Source organism: Saccopteryx leptura, chromosome X (assembly GCF_036850995.1).
Source record: "Saccopteryx leptura isolate mSacLep1 chromosome X, mSacLep1_pri_phased_curated, whole genome shotgun sequence".
Taxonomy (NCBI): domain Eukaryota; kingdom Metazoa; phylum Chordata; class Mammalia; order Chiroptera; family Emballonuridae; genus Saccopteryx; species Saccopteryx leptura.
In genome coordinates this window covers 98,575,671-98,599,217 of record NC_089516.1, presented here as the reverse complement: position 1 = coordinate 98,599,217, position 23,547 = coordinate 98,575,671, and the positions used below count along the sequence as shown (strand labels likewise).

At 40.4% G+C, this 23,547-nt stretch overlaps 1 protein-coding gene across 1 annotated transcript in view; it reads left to right on the top strand.

The window, feature by feature from the left end:
• COL4A6 (collagen type IV alpha 6 chain) overlaps positions 1 to 23,547 on the top strand; it is a 423,902-nt gene that overhangs the window by 361,188 nt on the left and 39,167 nt on the right. The window contains exons 7-17 of the mRNA XM_066356857.1: positions 2,145 to 2,213; positions 3,880 to 3,915; positions 7,538 to 7,600; positions 8,584 to 8,619; positions 8,805 to 8,846; positions 9,852 to 9,944; positions 11,846 to 11,899; positions 19,612 to 19,671; positions 20,742 to 20,783; positions 21,274 to 21,327; positions 22,832 to 22,901. Coding sequence (XP_066212954.1) covers positions 2,145 to 2,213; positions 3,880 to 3,915; positions 7,538 to 7,600; positions 8,584 to 8,619; positions 8,805 to 8,846; positions 9,852 to 9,944; positions 11,846 to 11,899; positions 19,612 to 19,671; positions 20,742 to 20,783; positions 21,274 to 21,327; positions 22,832 to 22,901 — 619 coding nt within the window. The remainder of the gene's footprint in view (positions 1 to 2,144; positions 2,214 to 3,879; positions 3,916 to 7,537; positions 7,601 to 8,583; positions 8,620 to 8,804; positions 8,847 to 9,851; positions 9,945 to 11,845; positions 11,900 to 19,611; positions 19,672 to 20,741; positions 20,784 to 21,273; positions 21,328 to 22,831; positions 22,902 to 23,547) is intronic.

The following is a 23,547-nucleotide window of genomic DNA, read 5'->3' as shown; positions in this document are numbered from 1 at the left end:
GGTGATTTTGTGTCCTCAGGGGACATTTGTCAGTTATTATTGACAGTTATTTTTTGACATCATCACAAACTGGAGGTGTGCTACTTGGCACTACACAACCCCCACTTCAACGTCAAGGAATAATCTGTCCCAAAGTGTCAACAGTGAGAAATAGTTGAGAAATCCTACTTTACACTGACATAGTTTGCCTCTTTCCTCCTCCCTGTGCATATCATAACCCTTGTATCTGGTATTGATAAAGCATTTGTTGCATCCTGGTGTCACCATTTTCTTTCTTTTTTCTTTCTTTTCTTTTTTTACTTATTTATTTATTTTTTGATAGAGAGAGAGGCAGAGAGAGAGAGAGAGAGAGAGAGAGAGAGAGAAGAACATTAAGCTGCTACTGTATGTGTCCTGACCAGGGAATCGAACCTGCAAACTTTGCACTCCAGAACAGTGCTCCAACCAACCGAGCTATCCATCTAGGGCTTAATTTTTATTAATCATTTTAGAAAGACAAAGAGAGGAAAAGAAGAGAAGAAAGGGCAAAGGGAAGCATTCATTTGCTGTTCCGCTAGGTTGTATATTCTTTGGTTGCTTCTTGTGTGTGCCCTGACCAGGGATCAAACTCACAACCTTGTAATTTTAGGATGATACTCTTAACCAACTGAGCTTACTGGCCAGGGCTCACTACTTTTATTTAATTCCATTTATACAGATAGGGATCAAATGTTTGGATCTAAGGGACTTCTAATACATACTATGCCCTTGTAAGGCTGTTTTTATAAGCATCTGGAAAGAGAAAAATAACACATTTCAAGGCCTAATAAGGGTACTGATGGGATATTTTAAGCTATAAATCACACTATTAAACAGATCCAAGACTGCATTAATTGACTGACATTTTACTGAAAGATCAGCAGAATCATCTTCAGTGACCAAGTTGTGGGTGTGGGTATATATATCATATATATCAGAAAGTGAGACACACATACAAAACACAAGCCGTTGATTTTCATAAAGAGGCTTGACATCTAAGAACCAAACCAATGTGCAGCAGGGAGGGGGGAGAAAAATGTTATTACCAACATAGTATGAGCTGTTTGTGTCACAAAGTCCTTCAAACGTTGCCATGGCAACAGGAGAAGAGAGAAAATCACCTATGTGTTAGGAAAGTGAATATCCAGGAAATGAAGGAAATGCTACCCGCAGTGAGGGGAAAAACATCTTGAGGTAATGAACATCTGAGAGTTTTACCAGGGTAAAACCTAATCCTGTCTTTAAATCTCCCCTTAAGCCTAAATAGAAACTTGGACGTGTATTTTACCAAGTGGAACCTTACTAACCCTGCTGAATCCTGAAGTGGATATTATTTGACACTTCTTTGATAAAAGTAGTGGCCACAAGAGTAAGGGGAAACAGTAAGAGTTAGGAAAGAAACTGGCTTGTGCTTCTGGGATCACATTGTTCTTTTACTCTACCTATAATAGTTGAGCTAAAAAAAATTAATCAATCAATGCTTCAGTTCCCAAAGTTTAGCCTTACCCCCAGTACTAATCCTGAATTCCCCTTAGGTATAGGGACATTGACTTTCCCCAAGCAAACAACATGTAGCAGACATTAGCTGGCATCTGCCACCGAGGCAGTAGAATTCTGGTTGATAAATAGGTTGGGCATACTTTGAACTGTTTTCTGTGACACACTTGCCTCTTAGGTAGTAGCACAGGATGGAGATAGTTTTGTAGGTATCTTTTAGACTGGGGTCAACAAACTGGCTCACGTAACCTTTGTTATTACATTTTTAAAAGATCGTAAAGAAGAGATAAAGAATATGGGTCAGAGCCCAGATACGGCCTGCAAAACCTAAATTATTTACTGTCTTGCTCTCTTACAGAAAAAGTTCACTGCTCTAAATAGATTCAAAGTCTCCTCGTTTCTAACTTCTTTAGAGATTTCTGACTTGGGGGAGTGGGTGTACAACTTCGAGACACAGCACCTGTTCAGGGGATGTTTTTTGGCCATTAACATAGCCAATTCTGCCATACAATAAGCTACATAATTTCAGCCTGTTACTGTTTCATCTTCTATCTGATCATATCATACTATTAACAAAACTCAATGTATATACATTTCTTCACAAGTTATTTTTTTCTTATATAATTCAGGGGTCTCCTGGTCAGAAAGGATCTAAAGGTGAACCTGTCCTTACCCAAGGTAGTTTCAAGGGAATGAAGGTAAGAGCCTCTAAGGCAGACATCTGAGTAGGCTATAAGCTGTGCTACCCCAGACTAAGCCCCGCCTCCAATAAAAACATTTCCAGAACTATTATCTGCATCTGTATTTAAGGAGCAAACCAAGCTGGATTGAAAAAAGATCCCAAGCTTTTTTGTGGGGGAACATTGACAGAAATGTTTGTAACTATGCTGTCAAAGATATTTGCTTTGTAAGATCTAGACCAGAAATAGGAGACATAGCTGCAAACAAATAGTTTGCATGGGTATCATTTTCATTGACAAGCTGAGACATTTTCTGGAGGCAGATACCTTTTGTCTGTCTAGAATCTTTGATGTCTTCATACTTTGGTTTGAAGCCTTGTGTGTCTCTGCCCATCTGAGCATAGCCACCAGCCCAGGGTCCTGACCCCATCCTTTTCTGTCCCTGCATACCAGCTCATCACCCTTAGTTGGGCCCCTGCTGTCTGTAAAAATTGCCCATCAACTCTGAAGCTGCTTGGAAACATTTCTTCATAAAGTTGCCAAAAACCTTCTGTATTTTTGTGACTGTACTCTTGGTTTATGCTGCCTGATATCCTGTGGGCCCTCAGTAAACTCTGTTACCAAATGATTGACCCTATTTCCCTTGCAGAGTGGGAAGGGAGCCCATCATTTCCCTGCTAGCAAGTCAGAATCTATGTGCCCAACATGAGGGGAAGATGCACTCAAGCTCACTCAGCTGAGGATGACACCTTTCTATCTTCCATCCATGCACAGAGCCCAGAATATTGGAAGTCACTTTGGAAGGGAGTGATGGGAGTGGGTGGATGAGATCTGAAGAAGGTTCAAGGTTTGAGCTTTTGGCTGTAGATGCCGTAGCAGAAGAGAGAATGATAGGCTTTGAAAAGATATCACGATTGTCAAGTTCATTTTGCTCATTTTACAGATAGAAACACTGAGATATATTAAGCTATATGACTTATTCACATTCCCACAGCCAGTTTACCGAAGAACTGAAGACCAGGCATTGCTCTTTCCACATTGCAGAGAGCTGATCTGATTTTGACCATAATCCAAGTGCAATAAGATTAACAGGTGTCAGAATATGCCCATTGTCACAGCAGTAAGTGGTTTGGCCAAAAGTCAGAGACTCTGAACCAAGTGGAACACAAAAATTTCCACAAAATGGTTATATTACAGATTCATACAGTGACTCAAGATGCTGCAAAGTAATTAAAATGTAATCAGAGACTGGATGCTCTGTTGATTCTCCCTTGAAATGTCTGATTTGCATTATATACTCATGGGTGTAGATTCTCTGGGGTGAGGGCACACCGGAAGGTAGCTCGCTTTTCTCCAAAAAAGAGGAGGAAAATCACCAACCCACAGAAGCAGTTTCTAATTGATAAGTTCCTAGCAAAGATGAAAATTAATTAAAGAAAAATATAAAATCCTGTTCAACCAAGGCTATAATATTTGCCTTTTAGACTCTAGATTTTCCCTAGAAAAAAATAAATGGTTATATATATACAACTCATACATTATTTAAAACACAAGGCCTTACCAGAAGAAGCCTGTGCTTCAGTGATGAGTTTTTATACCTATGCGTTTTAGGTCAGTTATCTATTAAATACCACAGGCTTGATTTATTAATCTCTTCAGTGTCCTGCCTTTGTCTGTTTCTCAGGGGAATCCTGGGCTGCCTGGACTAGACGGAATCACTGTAAGTTGATACTTCTGTGTTGAGCTGTCAAGGTTTAGTTAACAGTTGCTGACTGTCGCTTTTCAGTCTTCCCTATGGTGTGTGAAGGTCTTTGTGGATCTTCTCAAGGATAATCCAGAGAGCTGGGTTAGAATGGGTCACACTATTTTTTTTCTCCTCTTTTCCAAGTGAGAGGAGTGGAGATAGAGAGATAGACTCCCACATGTTTCCCGACCAGGATCCACCTGGCAACCCCCATCTGGGACCGATGCTCTGCCCCTCTAGGGTGATGCTTGCAACCGAGCTGTATTTAGCACCTGAGGTGGAGGTTCCACAGAGCCATCTTCCGTGCCTGGGGCTGACTTTCTTGAATCAATCAATCCATGGCTTCAGGAGAAGAGAGAGAGGGAGAGAGAGAAGGGGGTGGGGAGGGGTGGAGAAGCAAATGGTCACTTATTCTGTATTCCCTGATGGGTAATCAAAGCCGGGACATCCACACACCAGGCCAACACTCTACCACTGAGCCAATCAGCCAGGGCCAAATGGGTCACACTATTGACATTTTCCAGATGTGAAAATACTGAGAGGATGGATTTTCCACCTCCAAGTTACAGCAAACAGATTTGTAGACCTTTAGACCAGGAAATTACATTCTCCATGATAAAGAATTTTGCATTCTTTTGGCAAGATTTCCTGTGTTTTCTGTGTGTCTAGAGTGCTGTAGGTAAAACAAAAGTAGAACACTCTTCTTTTAGAAGTATTCCATTAAAAACTCCTTTTAGGGGCTCTAAATAATAGTGAGTTCATGAAAAGCCATGTGCTATATGAATAGAGCTTTCTGTTTTCCTTGAGTTTCCATGTTGTCATCATTTTCCTTTGAAGTATCTTAAGAAAAGTTCTTCCTTCCTTTTTTCTTGCCTGTTATCGGGGTTCCTTCCTTTCTGCTTTAGTCCAGAACAGATGCTTAGCATCTAATCTCAGCAAAATTCTGCAAGTGATCCCTGAAACATTATCCCTAAGACAATGCAGACATGGTCTCTGCCTGCCCCTCACCCAGGATGTGAAACACTAGTAGGAATATGGCATAAGAATTCCACAAAATCTTCAAAGAAAAGATGCTGTCCACATAAGGATGAATCATGAAAGACTTATATCTAAGATGGGGAAGGTAGCCTCTGAGAAGTGTGGATGATGTTTAGGCTCGCTGGCAATGGGAGGAAGCTTTCTGAATAGAGAGTAGTATGAGAAAAAGTAGGCAATAAACAGGATATATGGGAACACACATGCAAACGAAGGTGAATGAATAAGGACCAAGGGCATCCAGTCCCCTGTTGCTAAACAGTATTGGCTTAGGACTAGGTGATGTGTTAACTAAATTGTAAAATAAAAATATTTGCTGCATAGCTCTTCTTAGAGATTACTTCCTTACCTGCAAAGGTACAATGTTCATGTACTTACACAGGCATGATAAATAAACCATATAGATTTGGAGAAGGAAGTTTGGTGGCTGAATAAGAGATTTGTGTTCATTTAAGAGATCACAGGTTATTAGTTATTGTCAAAGAAATGTTCTACTATCATATATTCCTGGGGAACCTTTGAACCCTACTCTCTCTTCCTCCTATCTAAGTCTTGACTTCACTTGGCCTCTCCATCCCACACCTCAGCACATATCACTTATTACTGCTCCAGATTTTAATTGGGCTGTATATTTCCCCATATCATCTTTCTCTTCAGAGTACATTAACTTGTTTTTAAGTTCATCATTGTAATTATTCAGTTCAGAATATCTTCTAGTATTCCTTCTGATTTTTTCTTTCAGATATGTTTTGGTTAATTTCCAAATATTTGGTGACTTTCCAGATATTTTACTTTTATTGATTTTAGTTTGATTTCATTGCAGTTAGAGTGCCCACTCTGTATAACTTTGACCTTTTTAAATTTGGTAAGGTTTGTTTTATGGCCCAGCGTATGAAATTATCTTGCTGAGTGTGCCATATGCACTTGAAGAGAATATGTATTCAGTTGGTTTGGCTATTGCAATCTAAAGAAACATTAAGTCAAGGTATCGATAATGTTTTCTTGATCACCTATGTTCTTACTGATTTATTTTTTCTATTTGTTCTATCAATTACTGAGGGAGGGATGTTAAAATCTTCAACTATGATTGTAGATTTGTCTATTTCTCCTTGCAGTTCTGTCAGTTTTTGCTTCATATATTTTGAAGCTCTGCTTATAATTGAGTACAAGTCTAAGATTATTATATCTGCTTGATGAATTGACCTATTTACCATTATGAAATACCCCCTCTTTATCTCTGGTAATATTCTTTATCTTTAAGTCATCTTTATCTGATGCAAATATAATTGTTTTGCTTTCTTTTTTAAGTTTTTGTTTCTTACCTCACTTTAATATGAAATTATTCAAACATAGAGCAAAGTTGGGTAAATTTTACAGTGAATACCCTGACCATTAAGATATTATTATACTTGTTTTATCCATTTTTATCCATCTATCCATCTCTATCCATCCATATATCCATCCTGTATTTACATGTTTTAAAATAAATTGCAGAAAATAATAGTTTTACTCTAAATACTACAGCATGACTATCATTAGCTAGACTTCAAAATTCATTTACAGTTTTTCTTTCTATGTAAGATTTACATACAATAAAATACACAAATCCTAAGTGAACATATGGTGAGTTTTGACAAATGAATACTCTTGTGTAACCCAAACCCCTCTGAAAGTATTGAACATTCCCACCACCTTCAAAAGCTTCTTCCTGCCTCTTTTTAATCAATTCTTACTCCCACCTCACACCAAAGGCAACCACTATTTTGACTTTTCCATCCTAAATTATTTTTTCTTATTCTAGATCATTATATAAAAGAAATAATAAAACACATAGCCTGTAAAAGGTCTGACTTCTTTTACTTAGCACAATGGTTTTGAGATTCATCCACATTGGTTCATGTATCAGTAGTCTGTTACATTTGACTGTTGAGTATTTCTCCCACTGTATGTATGTATATGTATCACAGTTCATTTATCAATTCTTTTTCTTTGCCAGGGAAAGAGAAAGAGAGAGAGAGACAGAAAGAGAGAGAGAGAGACAGACAGGAAGGGAAAGAGATGAGAAGCGTCAACTCATAATTATGGCAATTTAGTTGTTCATTGATTGCTTTTTCATATGTGCTTTGACCAGGGGGCTCCAGCCAAGCCAGTCTGACACCTTGCTTAAGCCAGAGACATTGGGTTTCAAGCCAGCAACTTTTAGTTTCAAGCCAGAGGCCATGGGGTCATGTTTATGATCCAATGCTCAAGCCAGCAACCCCATGCTCAAGCTGGTGAGCCCACGCTCAAGCTGGATTAGCCCACGCTCAAGCTGGTGACTTCGAGGTTTTGAACTTGGGTCCTCAGCATCCCAGGCTGATGCTCTATCCTCTGTACCACCACCTAGTCAGGTTCACATTTCAATTATCAATTCTTATATCCATGGACAACTGAGATATTTCCAATTTTTTAGCATTATGAATAAAATTATATGAATATTGTTGTGCAATATTTGTAAATGTATATTTTCATTTTTCTTGATAAACTCTTGTTTTTTGACCTTGGTAAAAATTTGGCTCTCTAGGGCCCACGAGGAACACCTGGCTTTCAAGGAGCTGTAGGACCTAGAGGATCACCAGGATTTCAAGTAAGTAATCTATATCTATCATGTGATTCTGGAATTCACATGAATGCTTTCCCCACTAGGACATGGATTTAATGTACATCTGTGTAAATGTAAGTTCTCTTAGTGGAAAAAGGCAGCTTCCATTCTTGGAGGATTAAAATGAAACATGGCATTGAAAGGAGCTATGTGTTAGCTTTATTTATTAGAGTCAATGTGATTATCCACTCTGTGCTTCCAAAGTCTCCTAGTCTGGTTCAACCTAAAGTATAACCTAGAGATGGCAGATACCTGGCATATCTGTTGCTACAACCCACTCCTCTCACCCATGACAGACATTGCTAATTAATCATACTACCACCACCATCACCTACTCTGAGCACAGAAGAAACTTCAAAATACTTTTCAACACTGCATCTTAGATAGTTTTATCTACCTATCACTATTTTTTATAACAGTCCTGTTTGTCATCACTGGTAACCACTTCAGTTTTGTCTATGTCCATGAATCTCAGTTTTATATTCCACCTATGTGTGACATCATATAGTTCTTAGATTTTTCTTATTTATTTATTTATTATGCTGAGCATAATATTCTCAAGGTCCATCCATGTTGTCCCAAATGACACTATGTCATCATTTCTTATGGCTGAGTAGTATTCCATTGTATGTATGTACCACATCTTCTTTATCCAGTCATCTATCGAGGGACATTTTGGTTGTTTCCATGTCTTGGGCACCATGAATAATGCTGTTATGAACATAAGGGTGCATGTGTCTTTTCATACAAATGTTTTCAAGTTTCTTGGGTGGATACCCAGTGGAGGGATTGCTGGGTCATATGATAACTCTATTCTTAATTTTTTAAGGAACCACCATACTGTCTTTTATAGTGTATGTACCAGTTTACATTCCTACCAACAGTGAATGAGGGTTCCTTTTCATTACAACCTCTCCAACATTTGTCATTACTTGTCTTTGCTAATGATCTTTTCAATTTTAATACAGGGTCCTCCAGGCCCCCCTGGTCTTCCCGGTCTTGATGTAAGTATACTTTGTCTTGACACATTTGGCCTCCTACCACTAAGTATTCTTTTTGTTCCCCTAGAGGTATTCATTTTGATTAAATACACCTTCTGATAAAATGAAAACAACTGCATTCCAATAGATGTTCCTGGAGCTTGTTTAGTAACTGATTTTGTTTTTCCTCCCTGCACCTCGTGCCCCAGGGAAACATGGGCTTAGGTTTCCAAGGAGAGAAAGGAGACAAGGTAAATAGTTTTTTGCAAATACTTTCTGTATTCCTTACTCTCCAAGAAATGTTTTGGGCTAAACCCATGTGACTGCGTGTGTAAGGGGACTTGAATCTTAGCTTTCGGAAATGAGCATTTTCCACCGCACACGGATCTTCCTATGGGGACCCTTGAGGGATGGATGTGTGTGCACATCCCATACATAGGCTATTGTGGTCTTTCTCCTTTAAAATACTGTAGCCTTCCTTGTACACACTTGTAAAGTGTGTATGTCTTATAAAATATACTCTCTTGAAATATGTTTCCTCTTCCTTTCACCTAGGTAACTTCTCTTTCCTTTTCCCCGCTTCTCCTCTTCTCTCCATCTCTCCTCTTCCTCTTCTTTCTTTTCTCCTTTTCCCCTCCTCCTCTTCTTCTTGCTCCCCCTTCTCTTCTCTCCCTTTATAACTGCCCTTTCTCGCCTCCAGAGGCTTCTTCATTCCCCTATTTGCCTCTGTACAAACTGTATAGTAACTTGGGAGCCTCAAGGGAGACTGGGAGCTTGTCCTTCCACCACTTCATGGCTGCCTCTTGTAGACTGCACTGCCTTCAAGTAGCAAATCCAGCCTCCAATATTCTAACGTGGGCTTCACTGCTTCTGCTTGTGTTCTTAGCAAGGATTAAATCAATTAGAGTTTGAGCACGGTTGCCAGGAGGTGGCCATTCACCTTACTCAAACTCTTTTTTGCTCTTTTCTAAACACCTTTCATGTATGACCATGGCAACCAAGAACCTGCAGTTTCTTTTCATTCATCTTGTTTCCTCCCTCTGAAGAGCTGGTACAAAATGTATTTGAACAGGCTTATAATTCTTCTTACCCCTTGGCACTAATAATTTTGTTTCTTCATTGATGCAAGTGTGAGAGTGAAGAGGCCAAAGTAATGGAAAGTTTATGTGTGAGTTCTACCCAGAGGACAAATCTACTCTCTGGAGAAATGGTCTGTGTGGCTTCTGCTTTGCTTAATGTTCCTTTTGATCTTACAGGGAGATGTTGGTCTCCCTGGCCTGGCAGGACCACCGCCATCTACTGGAGAACTGGAATTTATGGGATTTCCCAAAGGAAAGAAAGGATCTAAGGTAGAGAACATTTAAGAAGAGGAAAAGTTAACAAACTTTTTTTCTATTAATATCAAAGTTCAATTAAAATAACCAGACTACACTGGAAGAATCGAGGGTTTTAGACAATGGATTTTTGTTTGAAAGTAAGGGTAAAACCTTTTTTTGTTTGTTTTGTTCCTCATGAAAGAAGTCTTTCTAAACAGTGTTGTTTGGTATGTGGCTATGAGAGTGCCTGGGTTTCTGAGTAAGTGATTATTTTCTGTGTTTCACTTTTCCAGATCCAATTATCAAGATGCTAAAGAACTTAAAACAAATATTAAATAGTTGGATTTTTTCCCTCCTAACTCCTAACTTTCTCAATACTTATGACCTTCCCAAAGCACTGTGACAGAGCACATAGGATAATAATGGTTGCTTTTTTTCCCCTTTTTCCCTTGTATTTTTCTGAAGTTGGAAACAGGGAGGCAGTCAGATAGACTCCCGCATGCGCCCGACCGGGATCCACCCGGCATGCCCACCAGGGGGCAATGCTCTGCCCATCTGGGGCGTTGCTCTGTTGCAACCAGAGCCATTCTAGCGCCTGAGACAGAGGCCATGGAGCCATCCTCAGCGCTCGGGCCAACTTTGCTCCAATGGAGCCTTGGCTGTGGGAGGGGAAGAGAGAGATGGAGAGGAAGGAGAGGGGGAGGAGTGGAGAAGCGGATGGGCGCTTCTCCTGTGTGCCCTGGCTGGGAATTGAACCCGGGACTCCTGCATGCCAGGCCAACGCTCTACCACTGAGCCAACCGGCCAGGGCCAAAAATGGTTGCTTTTAAAATTACCTTTTGTAAAAAGTTATTTGCCATTAAAACTTGACTCTTCAAAAAGGATATACTGTCACCAAGTGGCAGTTGATGCCATCTTCCCTGATCTGAACTACTGAGGTTGAAGCTGTAGACCTGTTTAACTGAGATATTTTATACTCTGTATTTTGATGTGAGTGAGCATGCATATGGATATATTTGAATGACTATATACAGAGGTGGATTAAGATCGGTTGAGGCCCTGGGTGCAGAAGAAAATATCGGGCCTCTTGTCATTAGAAAAAAGTGTAAAGTTTGGGTTTTACAAGACCCTTCAGAAATCGGGGCCCAGGGTGCACGCCTGGTGTGCCCATTGTTAAATCTGCCTCTGGCTGTATACTATAAGCTGTGCAGGTATCTTTCAGTAACCTGCATTCTCGTCTTTCCTGGGGTTTCCTTAAGTTTTATGATTTTGTGCCTCTGGTCAAGGCATCCCGGCGAGGGAAGGTGTTTAGTACCATTTCTTTAACTTTGTCTGTACAAGCAATAGCTCCAGGTCTCCTCCAAGTTTACAGAATGTATCCAGTGATTGGAAACAGTCTGTGAGCATATAAAATATTGCCTGCATCCCTGATCATTCCCAAATTTTAGAAAGCCCTTCCAGGGCACATATAGATAAATTAGCATATCAGGGAGAGACAGATTAAAGTATCATGTGTCCTCCTTATCCAAACTGTAATTGCTACCATTTCCCCAAAGCCACTGATGTTTGCAACCTATTATTTGATACAAGAAATCATACTGAACAGTTTATTCCACTAGGAATAAAAGAGATGATCAACTTTTTTGCCTCCCAACCAGACTGGGTATTTGAGATTTTGCTTTAAACAGTTTTATTTCCCTGCTATAGGTCTTGGTTCTTCCCACACCACTAAGGGCACCCTAAACTATGACACCTTAGTACATACAGTTACTTGTTGGGGAGCCTGGGAAATCTGCACTATGCTTTGGTGCCCCAATTCTGATACCCCATTGATTTCCTACTGCCTAGCCCAAGTTTAGCTCAAGGAAGCCATTTCCTATTGGTTCACTGCTTCTTGCTGCTACTCACTAAGCTTTGCTTGTTTTCTTTTCCAGGGGGAACCAGGGCTTCAGGGTTCCCCAGGAACAAGTGGTCTTCCAGGTCTCCCGGTAAGTCTCATTATTTGGTCAACTTATATACAGTACTTGATTGGACAAAAGCTATGGCAATAGAAGGCTAACAAGAAGATTTCTTCCTACGGTTATTGTAGAGAGTTCTACCATCTTCATTATTAGAAGGCATTTGAAATGTGCTTGTTTCTTGAACCCATGGAAACATTCACATGATTCTTCATGAGGTTATGGTTATTAGTTCAAGCTCTAGAATTAAAACAGACCTAAGTTTGACTTCTAGTTTCACCAGTTTCTAGCTATCTGACCTTGGACAAGTTTCCTTCTTCTTCTTCTTCTTCTTTTTTTTTTTTTTCATTCAGTAAGAGGAGGAGAAGCAGAGACAGACTCTTGCATGCACCCTCACCGGGATCCACCCAGCAAGGCCACTAGAGAGTGATGCTCTGCTCATCTAAGGCCGTAGCTCTGTTGCAACTGGAGCCATTTTTAGTGCCTGAGGTGGAGACCATGAAGCCATCCTCAGTGCCCGGGGCCAACTTGCTCCAATTGAACCATAGCTGCAGGAGGGGAGAAGAAGAGAGACAGAGACAGAGAGAGAGATGCGAGAGAGGGAGAGGTGAAGAAACATATGGGCATTTCTCCTGTATGCCCTGACCAGGAATCAAACCCAGGACATCCACATACTGGGCCAACACTCTACCGCTAAGCCAACTGGCCAGGACCTAAGTTTCTAAACTTAATCAAAAAGATTCAGCACATTCCCAGCATTTATCAATTGTTCAGTAACTGGCAGTTAATCTTAGTAGTCCTATCTTCACTTTCTTATCTGCCTTTGGATCTTGGATTTATTTACTCAACACACGTTTTAGGGCCCCTCTATGGTAGGCATTCTGCTGGAATCTGTGGCTTCAAGAGTAATAACAATCCAATAAGTTAAAGTCCTTGCCCTTGAGGAGAGTACATCGTAATGGTGGAGTGAGGGAAGTGACAGATAAGAAACAAGTAAACAAATGAATCAAGACCAAGTTCATATAGTGGTGAGAGTTACATAGAAGATAAAACAGTAAAGTGATGGAATGTGGTTGGGGAATGGGGTGGGCTACTTTGGACAATGGTCAAGAAAGGCCTTTCTGAAGAAGTACATATTAGGAGGAAACAAGTCACAAGAAGATCAGAAAAATTGTTTCTGGCTAAGGGAATCAGAAGGTGAAGACCCTAAGTTTGGGAAAAATCTCAGAGCTTTTGAGGAACAAGAAGAAGTTGAATAGATGGGAGCAGAGTGAACAAAGCCAAGAACCAAGCAGAGAGAGGCACGATCATGGAAACTTTTATAGGTCAAATGTGGTTTTCATGTTAAATGTAGCAAAAAGCTATTAAAAGGCTCTGACTTGTAAGATCACTCTGATGTGGGGGACGATGGGGGGTGAACATAAACAGGAGCCTCAGGCAGCAGGCAGGTTACTGCAACAATCCAGGAAAGAGATGGTAGCGACCTGGTGGAGGGTGATAACAATGGAAATAGAGAGAAGTGCATGGATTCAAAATGTAAGAAGTTCAAACTTTTTATAGCAGAACATTTTAAATGTACCGAGAATGGAATAATGATACAAGTGTCAATAATTACCAACTCATGGCCAATCTGAAGCAAATAACAGATATATCATTTCATCATAAATACCTCAGCATTTCAAAGTGATAAGGGCTTTTTAAAAAATCATAAGATTATCATCAGTAATTAATTATTAGTAATTACTTAATATCAGTTAATAAGTCAGAATTCAGATTTATGATTGTCACATATATAAGTATATATATATATATATATTATATATGCGTAATTATAATTGCCTTAATAAAATTAGAATACAAATGAAGCCCAAACATTACATCTGGTTGATATGTCTCTTAAATTATAAGATATGTTTTGAAGGTGAAACTGAGAAGATTTTCATGGATTGGATGTAGAAATAGTAAGGAAAATAGATGAATCAGAGACAAATGAGCCTGTCCCTCCCTGTTCGCTGGCAAAGTGGGGATGGATGACTCTATTGCTTCTCTACAGTTCTTTGAAACACTGCATCTCTCTGGGTAGCCAGAGAACAAAGCCAGTAGAGCCAGTGGCATAGGTTGCTTCCATGATGATTGATCCCTATCACTTTATAGAAACACAAAGGCACAGAGAATTATTTGTTCAATATCCTTAATTTTAATTAGCTCAGCAGCTAATGAATCAGAAAGGAAGAGAAAACTGATGTTGGAGACAGGATACCTGGGCTTACAGACCCAGCTCTACTTCTGGGACTTTTTCAGGTCTCTGAACCTCTCTGTGTATCTGTAGTATAACAATGGACATACCGTGTTTCCCCCAAAATAAGACAGTGTCTTATATTATATTAATTTTTGCTCCTAAGGACGCCCTAGGTCTTATTTTCAGGGGATGTCTTATTTTTCCATGAACAAGAATTTATATTTTAAAAACTAAGTATGAGAAAAAATATAAAATATTTCAACAATTTTTACTTCAGGGTTGAAATAATATTAACCATATATTTGGTTGGTTAAATAAAATGTTACTAAATTTAATCTCATCTATTTATTTTACTTTTTGAAATGGCTACTAGAAAATATAAAATAACATAGTAGCTCACATTATATTTTTATTGGACAGCACAGATATAAAGTATTTTGCTCCTGACTAGGTGGTAGCACAGTGGATAGAATGTCATCCTGTGACTCTGAGGACCCAGGTTCAAAACCCCGAGGTTGCTGGTTTGAGCACAGCTCACCAACATGAGAGCAGGGTCACTGGCTTGTGCGTGGGATCATAGGCATGAACCCATGGTCACTGGCTTGAATCCGAAATCACTGCCTTGAACCTGAGGTCACTAGGTTGAGCAAGAGATCACTGGCTCAGCCAGTCAAGGCACATATGAGAAAGCAGTCAATGAACTACTAAGGTACCTCAATTATGAGTTTATGCTTCTCATCTCTCCCTTTCTGTTTGTCTGTCCCTGTCTATCCCTCTCTCTCTTGCTAAAAAAAATGACATAAACTAAAAATATTCTGCTCACAAAAAATAGGGGATATTTTATTGCTTCATATTCATTTTGAAATATCCCCTAATTTTTGTCAGCAGTATAAATAAATAAAGTATTTTTCAAGTGGGTTAGGGAAGAAGGTTTGCACCTTCCTTTGTGAAACTTTCACATAGATTCTACTCATCTTGTTTGATGCCTGTGAGGTAAACAAGGTGGGCTGGGCTTATCTTCCTGTACTGATGAGGAAACCATGGCTTGAACGGATGAAAAGGATTGTCCAGAGTCACACAGCAAGTTGTTAGCAGAACTGAGACAGAAATTCAACTTCTGTTAAATCTAGCCAACCCAGGACTTCCCCCCAATCATACTGCCCCCTACAGTCCTGTTTATTCTTGTCATTATGGTGGTAGATTTTATGATCTTCGGTGTTATTGAGTTCAGTGGCTCACACTCCCTCCCTCCTTCCCATTTTCTCCCCAGGCCTACCTCAGAGGATTCTCCCTGCTGCAATTTTACCCTGTTCTCTTTTGTTCTGTAAAAGAAAAAGAGACTGGCTGATAACAATGCAAGGTGATAGATTGCAATACCGTTTGAAGCTCAGCATTTCCAGTGTTTCACAATGTGGGCTAAAAAATAGAAACCCCAGCTGATTGTAAATATATCCAAGCTAGAAAACACCTTCCTTTATATAGCACAGCCTATTTTCAGAGGGTGGGAATCACTTTGGCATAGATTTGCTATGCAATCCTTGCCAAATTATATAACTCCACTCCTCACACCTCTACCTGCTTAATGGGAACATTCATAGGTACCTTATGTGCCCTATGACAGAAAAATTGTGAGAAGAGAGGTGACAACATGTTTGAGACACTCTTGGCTTTTCAAAGGAAACACACTTTTCAAATCCAAAGCCCTTACATAAGCTTTCAATTATCCATACAAGGCAGTGCTGAGGATGAAAATCTCTAGGGAATCCAAAATGTTCCCTTTAACCATTTGTTTCCTTTTCATACGAGCTTAAATCTTTTCAGCAACTGCTGAGAAGGGGTCAAGCTGACAGATTTATGCCTCACGTCCTTCCTTTTGCCCCCTCTGCAGTAAGCAAATATCCCTGATTATCTGGCTCAGTTCCAGTTTCATACATCTCACCCGACTGTCCCCAGGAGGTGCTCACACTTGTAGGCCACAAGTACTCCCATGGAGATGGTCAGAATCACATACCAGTGTGCTGTCTGTCTCAGGGACCAGAAAGCACAGGGTAAGGGAAAATGGAATAGATGAGAGGAGAGAGAAGAAACTGGAAAATCCTGAGGTACTTATTGAGTGAAACTGGCAGCTACTAGGCAGATGGGGTTCTCCTTCAATTGAGCACAGGCTTTCCAGGCACTTCAGGTAGGTCATTCGCAGATGGAGCCCCAGCTTGCCAGACTTAAGCTTGGCCCTGGGCCCTTGGCCCTGGTGCTCCAAGGGGCAAGAGGTGTGGCACGGCCAGTTGAGGAGACTCACTTTCCTAATCTCTCATGTTTCAAACCTCAAGCCACTCTTGGCATGCCAAGCAGAACAGATTTCTGCAGTTTAGCTTCCAAAACATTACCATGAACCCCACCCCGCCCCTCCCCCCAAGGCATCCCTCACCTTTTGATGCTTTAGGCTGCCCCAGTTAGAGGAGCCGCCCTGGCTATGGAGGGGGCTCTAGCCATCTCAGTCGCCTCCCTGGGGCCACGAGGAGCCATTTGGGTTGGGGAGAAGCTGGAGCACAGTGTGACTGCAGTGGCCAGCCTCTCAGGGGAGCATGTCTCTGAGAATCATGGCCAAAGTGTCCCTCCCGGGGCAGTGGGCCTGACACCGCTGGTTCTAGCCTATTTCTTTTTGTTTTCTTTTCACTGTAATCATTTTTAAATTTTGTATCTATTTTAAAATTATAGTTTACATGCAATATTACATTAGTTACAGGTGTACAACACTGATTAAGCATGTATATACCTTGCAAAGTGAATACCAACATAAGTCTAGGAACCATCTGTCACCATGCACAGTTATTACAATACTATAGATCGTATTACCTGTGCTGTATTTTACATCACTGTGACTAATTTTATAACTCAACCTGCCTTGGTTTTGCACCACCATCCCCACCCTGACCCAGTGACTATGCCACAACCCCAATTATAACTGGCCAAATGACTGAAATTGAGTTATTTGCACAATCATTAATATCCTTGAACCAAAAATACCAGGATACGAAAAGCCTGGAGAGCAAGCCTAAGCCTATAAACAGCCAAGAGAGTGTTTTAGTGAGGCTTTCCTGGCCAATGGTGTGAAGGGGTGAGGGAGTGGTGTGTATAGGACAGTTCATGAAGAGAACTAGCTGTGACAGGGCCAGGTCCTAGAACATCTTGCTAGAACAGCGTGCTCAGCCGGGCCCTGCATGGTGCCTCCCTGTGCTGGAGACAAGCTGAGCCTACAGCCCAACATCTTGCGAAGTCATCTATTTTGTATTGGCTTTAAGTCACACTCACATACTACTTTCTTTCATATTTTAAAATCTTTTATGTATTTATTTTTGTTCATATCGTAGTGCAAGTTCTCAGACTTTCTCTCTCAGAAAGCAAGAGTCCATAGGCTCTTTCTGTTTTCTGAAGAAGGACAAGGTCCCCTTGTCTTTACAACTGTGGCAAGTTGTGGGAGAACACAAACAGTTCTTCGACATTCCTTCACCCTTTGCAACAGTTTTGTTCTCTCGGTCATCATTACATTTAATTCAGCAAGTATGTATGGGATGTTGTATGTGTTCAGCCTGCAGTAATATGCCTAAGAGGAGAAAGAAGTGCATGTGACATCAACCTTCTACTTACAAATATTCATATGCAATCCATCTTAGACTTTAAGAGTTTGAGGCAACGTGAGCTGCCATAGCTTCCACGGACAGGACAGAGAAGTCTGCATAAGCTGCTTGACTTCAGAAACCAATAGACACATTCCACCAGGTGGCAGCACGCATTGTTTTCTAATTAAAGATCCAAAAGGGAAATTTCAAATAAGTTTGCATTCAGTTTGATCCACAGGCCTTTCAAATACAATTCCTATTCCACATGAGGTCTGAGCTATTTGACACGCAACTATAGATGTAGAGAAAGGCAAATAGAAACCAAAGCATGCTGTGAATCTGACCCTTCACAGATATACACTCTCCTCCAATAAAGAGACAACACAACAATCCATGTTAAAAAACAACAACAAAAAGAAAAACTTAGGCCTAGAAAGCTAAGAGCTATTCAGCCAGCTTTCAGTAGCCATGGAGATGCTCTTAGTGTATAAGAGGAATACAACTACAAACAGGATTGGAGCAATGCCTTTACAACCAGTTGAACCAGGTCACATCAAGAGGGAAACAGGTAATGGGGCAAAACGTTTAACATCTTTTTCACAAGCCTACATGTAAGAAAGCTTCACTTCTTCCTTTACTTTCACTATAGGCTTAAATCTTTCTTTCTTTCTTTCTTTCTTTCTTTCTTTCTTTCTTTCTTTCTTTCTTTCTGTCTGTCTTTCTTTCTTTCTTTAATTTTTTAGAGAGAGAGAGAGAGAGACAGGGACAGACAGACAGGAAGGGAGATAGATGAGAAGCATCAACTCCTAGTTCCGGCACCTTAGTTGTTCATTGATTGCTTTCTCATATGAGTTGACCAGGGGGGCTCCAACCTAGCCAGTGACCCCTTGCTCAAACCACCAACCCCGTGTTCAAGCTGGTGACCTCAGATTTTCAAACCTGGGTCCTCAACATCCCAGACCGATGCTGTATTCACTGCACCACTGCCTGGTCAAGCTAAGCTTAAATGTTGTTTGTCAAAATCTATGCTCCAGGAAGTTCAATTTTAAGCAATAACAAAATGGCTTCAATTCAGTTTGCTGTGAGAGTCTTCATCCAGTTCGATAATGAACTCTTCTGTATCTTGGGTCACAGAATATGTTTGCCTTGGACTCAGAGGGGGGCAAATTCTTTCTCACTCACTCTGTTTTTTGGATTTCTGCTTTACCATAGAGAATTCTCCAGTTATGTCCATGGATGTAAAGCTTCACTTCTTGTAAGCAGGGCAAAAAGGGTTGGAAACCATGTCACAGTCCCCTTTGAACTGCTCCTAGTGCCTACAGCATTGTAGACCACACCAAGATAGAAAAACATTTCACTGAGAAAGAAATTGAAGTCATCATATCTCCAAAAGGCAAAAGCTCTTCTTTCTAGTATTGACCACCAAGGATTAACACAATTCTCCAATTGTGGGTCAAAAAGCCAAGATCTTAGATGGTGGAAGGCAGCCAGTTCCCATGGAAAGGGCCCTGGAATGGAAACTGTCTCATTGATTATGTAACCCATACAACATGTTTAGCTCTTCTGAGTGTTAGTTTCCCTATCAGCAAAACCAACAAAGTCAGATATTTCATCATTTCTATGCTGTTAGTCCCTGTTATTATTAATGTATGCAATATTGTTTGGGGAAGAAGACACTACTTCTAGAACCAAAAGAGAACATTGACTTAATGGTCCAAATTGTTTTCAAGCCCTATGTGCTTCTCAGGCAGTTACAAGAGACTCAGTATGGTGAGCCTCCCCAGTAGGACAACAGAGCTGATTTGAAATGACCTAAATGCTTTGGATGGAGCCATGAACCTACGAGAAAATGAATGCTGGCACTTATGGTTTCTTCTTTCCTTTAGGGATTTGGAACTGCTGGAGAAAAAGGAGAAAAGGGAATCCCTGGTTTGCCAGGACCTCGGGTAGGAACCTGGAATGTTGCTTTCCTGAGTCTTTTAAGTCACCTGGTCCATTTTATTTCCTGTTTATATGTTTATGTTATGTAACTTTGTGGCCACGTAAGCCTCTCTTCTTCCTCTTTCTCAGCCTTTTGGCAGCCTCTTAAGACTATCTTATTTCCACTTTACCCCATTTCCTTGACTTAGTGGCTTCCTTGAATGAGGAATGATGTACCCCTATACTAGGTGACTATTCAGCCTATTTACTCTACTTGCCATCATGTATAATTAGCCTCTGAAATAATCACGTGAGTTTCTTCTTGCTTTCATCCCATTCTATCCTGAGGGAATGTGGGCAAGCGTGAGAGTTGGGGGGGGGGTTGTAGGAATAGAGGAGGAAAGAGGGCCAAGTGCAATTTTTATAGGGCAGAAACAAGCCTGGAAAGTTCTAGAACATGGTGATGTTTCAAGTGAGTAGTTTCCAATAATAATATCACTTTAGGTGGAAAAATAACTGCTACTCTCTCTGATCCTTAGTGTCAGGCACTTGGGTCTTAGGCTTTAAGCAATGGGCTAATCTTAGCTTTAAAGTAGTAACATTTTAGAGAATTGTGTTTTTAGCTCTGTCATGAAGCTTATTAAAGAGTCTTTTGAGTATTCAGTAATATTCATCCATTACCCTGCCATTTCTTTCTCTTCTGTTTCCCAATTCCCTTGTCTTGAAAAGGCATAATCACCAACAAAGAATGCATTTGGGGTTAGAGACAAGCCGCCCTCCCACAATCTATTTAAAAATCTCCTGACTTGGAACTAAAGCAGACTAAGTAAAATACCACCCAGCCCTTGTACCAAATTCCACCTAGTACTTAAAATGTTTCCATTTATTTAGCTCTTTATAAATGGTCTGTCAGACTATTCAGCCTGATGGATTAGTGTTTAGAAATAAGTCATTAAGCCAGGTCTAGGAACATTCTCTTACCTGATTTTAGGAGCCCGCTAAATCCTGAACTCAATTGCATAGCTTGTTATGTAAGTCTAGTGACTTTTTCTAGTGTAGTCTCTTGATCTATTTAAGGTGCTTCTTTTCTCTTTAGGGTCCCATGGGTTTAAGAGTTCAAGGACTTCCAGGAAGTAAGGTATTTTGGTCAATATTATCAAACCCTCGGTGTATAAAATCTGAATTGAAAGGTCCCATTGCTTTTCTTAGCATGGTCATCAATCCACAAGAGACATAACTTATAATCCAAATTGTCCACTTCCCTTTGATTGGCATAATCTCAACCACTCTCTTTTGTTTGCACCCAAGAAGATAAGTATCCAGTGTCAAGTCTGGTGCCATGCCATGCCATGATGCAGCCCTACTTCTTTAACATGTTATCAGTGCATAGCAAAGCCTCCCCTGCATATATTTATCTCTAGCCTTGTGGCCCTTGCATCTCCAAATGTGCAAGTTGGCTACCTAGTGTGTCATATTCCTTTCTGTAACACATCCAGAGTTGGGTAGGATCCATACATATCTTTTAATGCCAGCCATGTCCCTGTGCCATTTGCCCTGGCTTAATCCAAAGATCAGCCTCTCTTATACTCTTAGTCATTCAAGTTAATTGTAACTATATTCCGTCGCAGGGCCAGAAGGGATCCTCAGGTTTTCCTGGGCTGAATGGATTGCCTGGATTTAAGGTAATGTTGAGAAATAAAAATCCAGGATTGGGAAGTGGAGGGGTGAAGTATTACTAAAACTGCTGTTTGGCCCATTTAGGCTACTATACCAAAATATCACAGATTGGGTAGCTTAGAAAGAGCAGAAATGTATTGCTCACAGCTCAAGAGACTGGAAGTCTGGGATCAGGGTGTCAGTATGGTTGCGTTCTGATGAAGGCCCTCTTCCAGCTTGCAAACTGCCTTCTTTTCCCTCCGACCTCATACGATAGAAGGGATGAGCTAGCTTCTAGGGCCTTTTATATGAGGGCACTAATGCCAATCATGGGGGCTCTGTCTTCATGACCCAGTCACCTCCTAAAGACCCTAACTCTAAATACATTACCTGGGGCATTAAGTTTTCAATATTAATTTGGGAGAGGGATACAAACATTCAGACTGTAGCAAATGCCTACATATGAAATGAAGTATTTTTAAAGTATTTTGAAACTTTAGATGTCCCCCTTTTCACATGAAATGCATGCATACTACTTTAATATACAAAGTTGATGAGTATTCCTTAAATACTAAATGATACGTGGCAGACTAATGGGAGGGCACTGTGGGAGCAAATCCATTCCTCCAAGGAAAAAAAATTATTATTGACATTGCTTAACCCTTTGAGTAGTGAGTTTTTTTCATGCTCTCTGACCTCCAGGAGTGAGTGTTTTTATCAAAAAATGAAATTAGTTCCAGTTACAGTTTTATTAACTTAAAATCATATTTGTTTGATAAGCAATTTATGAAAACAAGAAGAACATACATTTGCCTTTTTTTAATGTTGCCTTACACATTTTTAAAATGAAAATTTTTGTTACAATCATACTCTGGATGGTCAGGAGACACGAGGATGTATAAGAACGTCCATACTACTCAAAGGGTTAAAATTGCCAACTTTTCAGTTTTGTTATTGTTCTTAAATTCTCTGTAGACAACACATTCCTTTATTGCTTGCAACTGGGCAGACCAGTCCAAGTGCCCTACTCTGAATACGCCAGTGTATCTGATTCTGATACCTGAGTCCCTCTTTTGGGACAATTAGGACTTCTTTGACTTCTGCTGTCTGGCATCCTTCACAAACAGGAGCAGTGACGATAACAATGTCCCAGGCCTGTTGAGAGTGGGAAAAATATTGATACACTGCTCCCTCCTTGCCACATCTAGGGTGCAGCCATGTTGTCTATTCCTGAGATGTATTTCTCAGGCCCAGAAGCAGATTATCCTGGAATTGGGTTGCAAAACAAAATTGGGATCCCTTGTTCTTAACAGGGTTTCAATTGAGTATCAGGCCTCATGCCCGCTTTGTGTCACATTCATCTTAAATCAAAAAGTCTTTGAAATTAACCTATGAGCTAGTTGGCCCTGGAAATCAGGGTTTGAAGAAAGAGGAACCATTTATTTTTCTGGGGAATGGATTGAAGAACACATAGATGTTGAGTGATGAGGTTATGAAAATATTTATGTTTAATATATTTAATCTTTGCAGGGTGAAAAGGGTGGCGTTGGCCTGCCAGGCCCAGATGTTTACACCGATATAGCTGGTGCTCTAATCCCAGGTGCAATTTTTCATTGATTTGAGTGGAGAAGAAAAGACAGGGAGTTAAATTCTATATTCCTCAGAATTGTTAAAAGAATACTTTGTCAGCTCCTGGCTTGCTGCTAAATCCAACACTCCCAAAGGCCCCTCTTGGTTCCTGAACTTGGGGAGTGAAGCTAATTCCAATATCTTAGGGAAATAAGCCAAACACTGCACTCTATTTCTGTGTTGGGTCTGCCAAGACTAGGGTGTGAGTTGGCCTGGACATGGATTTGCTAAAAATGGCTCTAGTAACGCTTAGGGAAGGATTGATATCCTTTCCTGCTAGGCTTACTTCAACCTGATACCATGGGACACTCAGTCTCATCTACATGTATGCTTGAGCTTGACACTTTCATGGGAAATGAAAATGATCTTTGGTGAAGGGAGCAGCTGGTTGACAGCTTTCGACAATATAATGCTTTGAAAGTTTTTCTTTACCTCTGCTTGTTCTAGTTACTGCGGTGCCCAACCCTTCCTTTTGCCTTCTCCGAAGATGCAGCTGCCCACTGTTTCCAGTCACTTCTTGCTTGGGCAAAGAGTTCTACTGTTGTGCCTTGTTCATCTGGATCTCCTAACTTATCTCTTTCCTTTCATCCTCTCAGACCCATGCCCTCTCTGGTAAA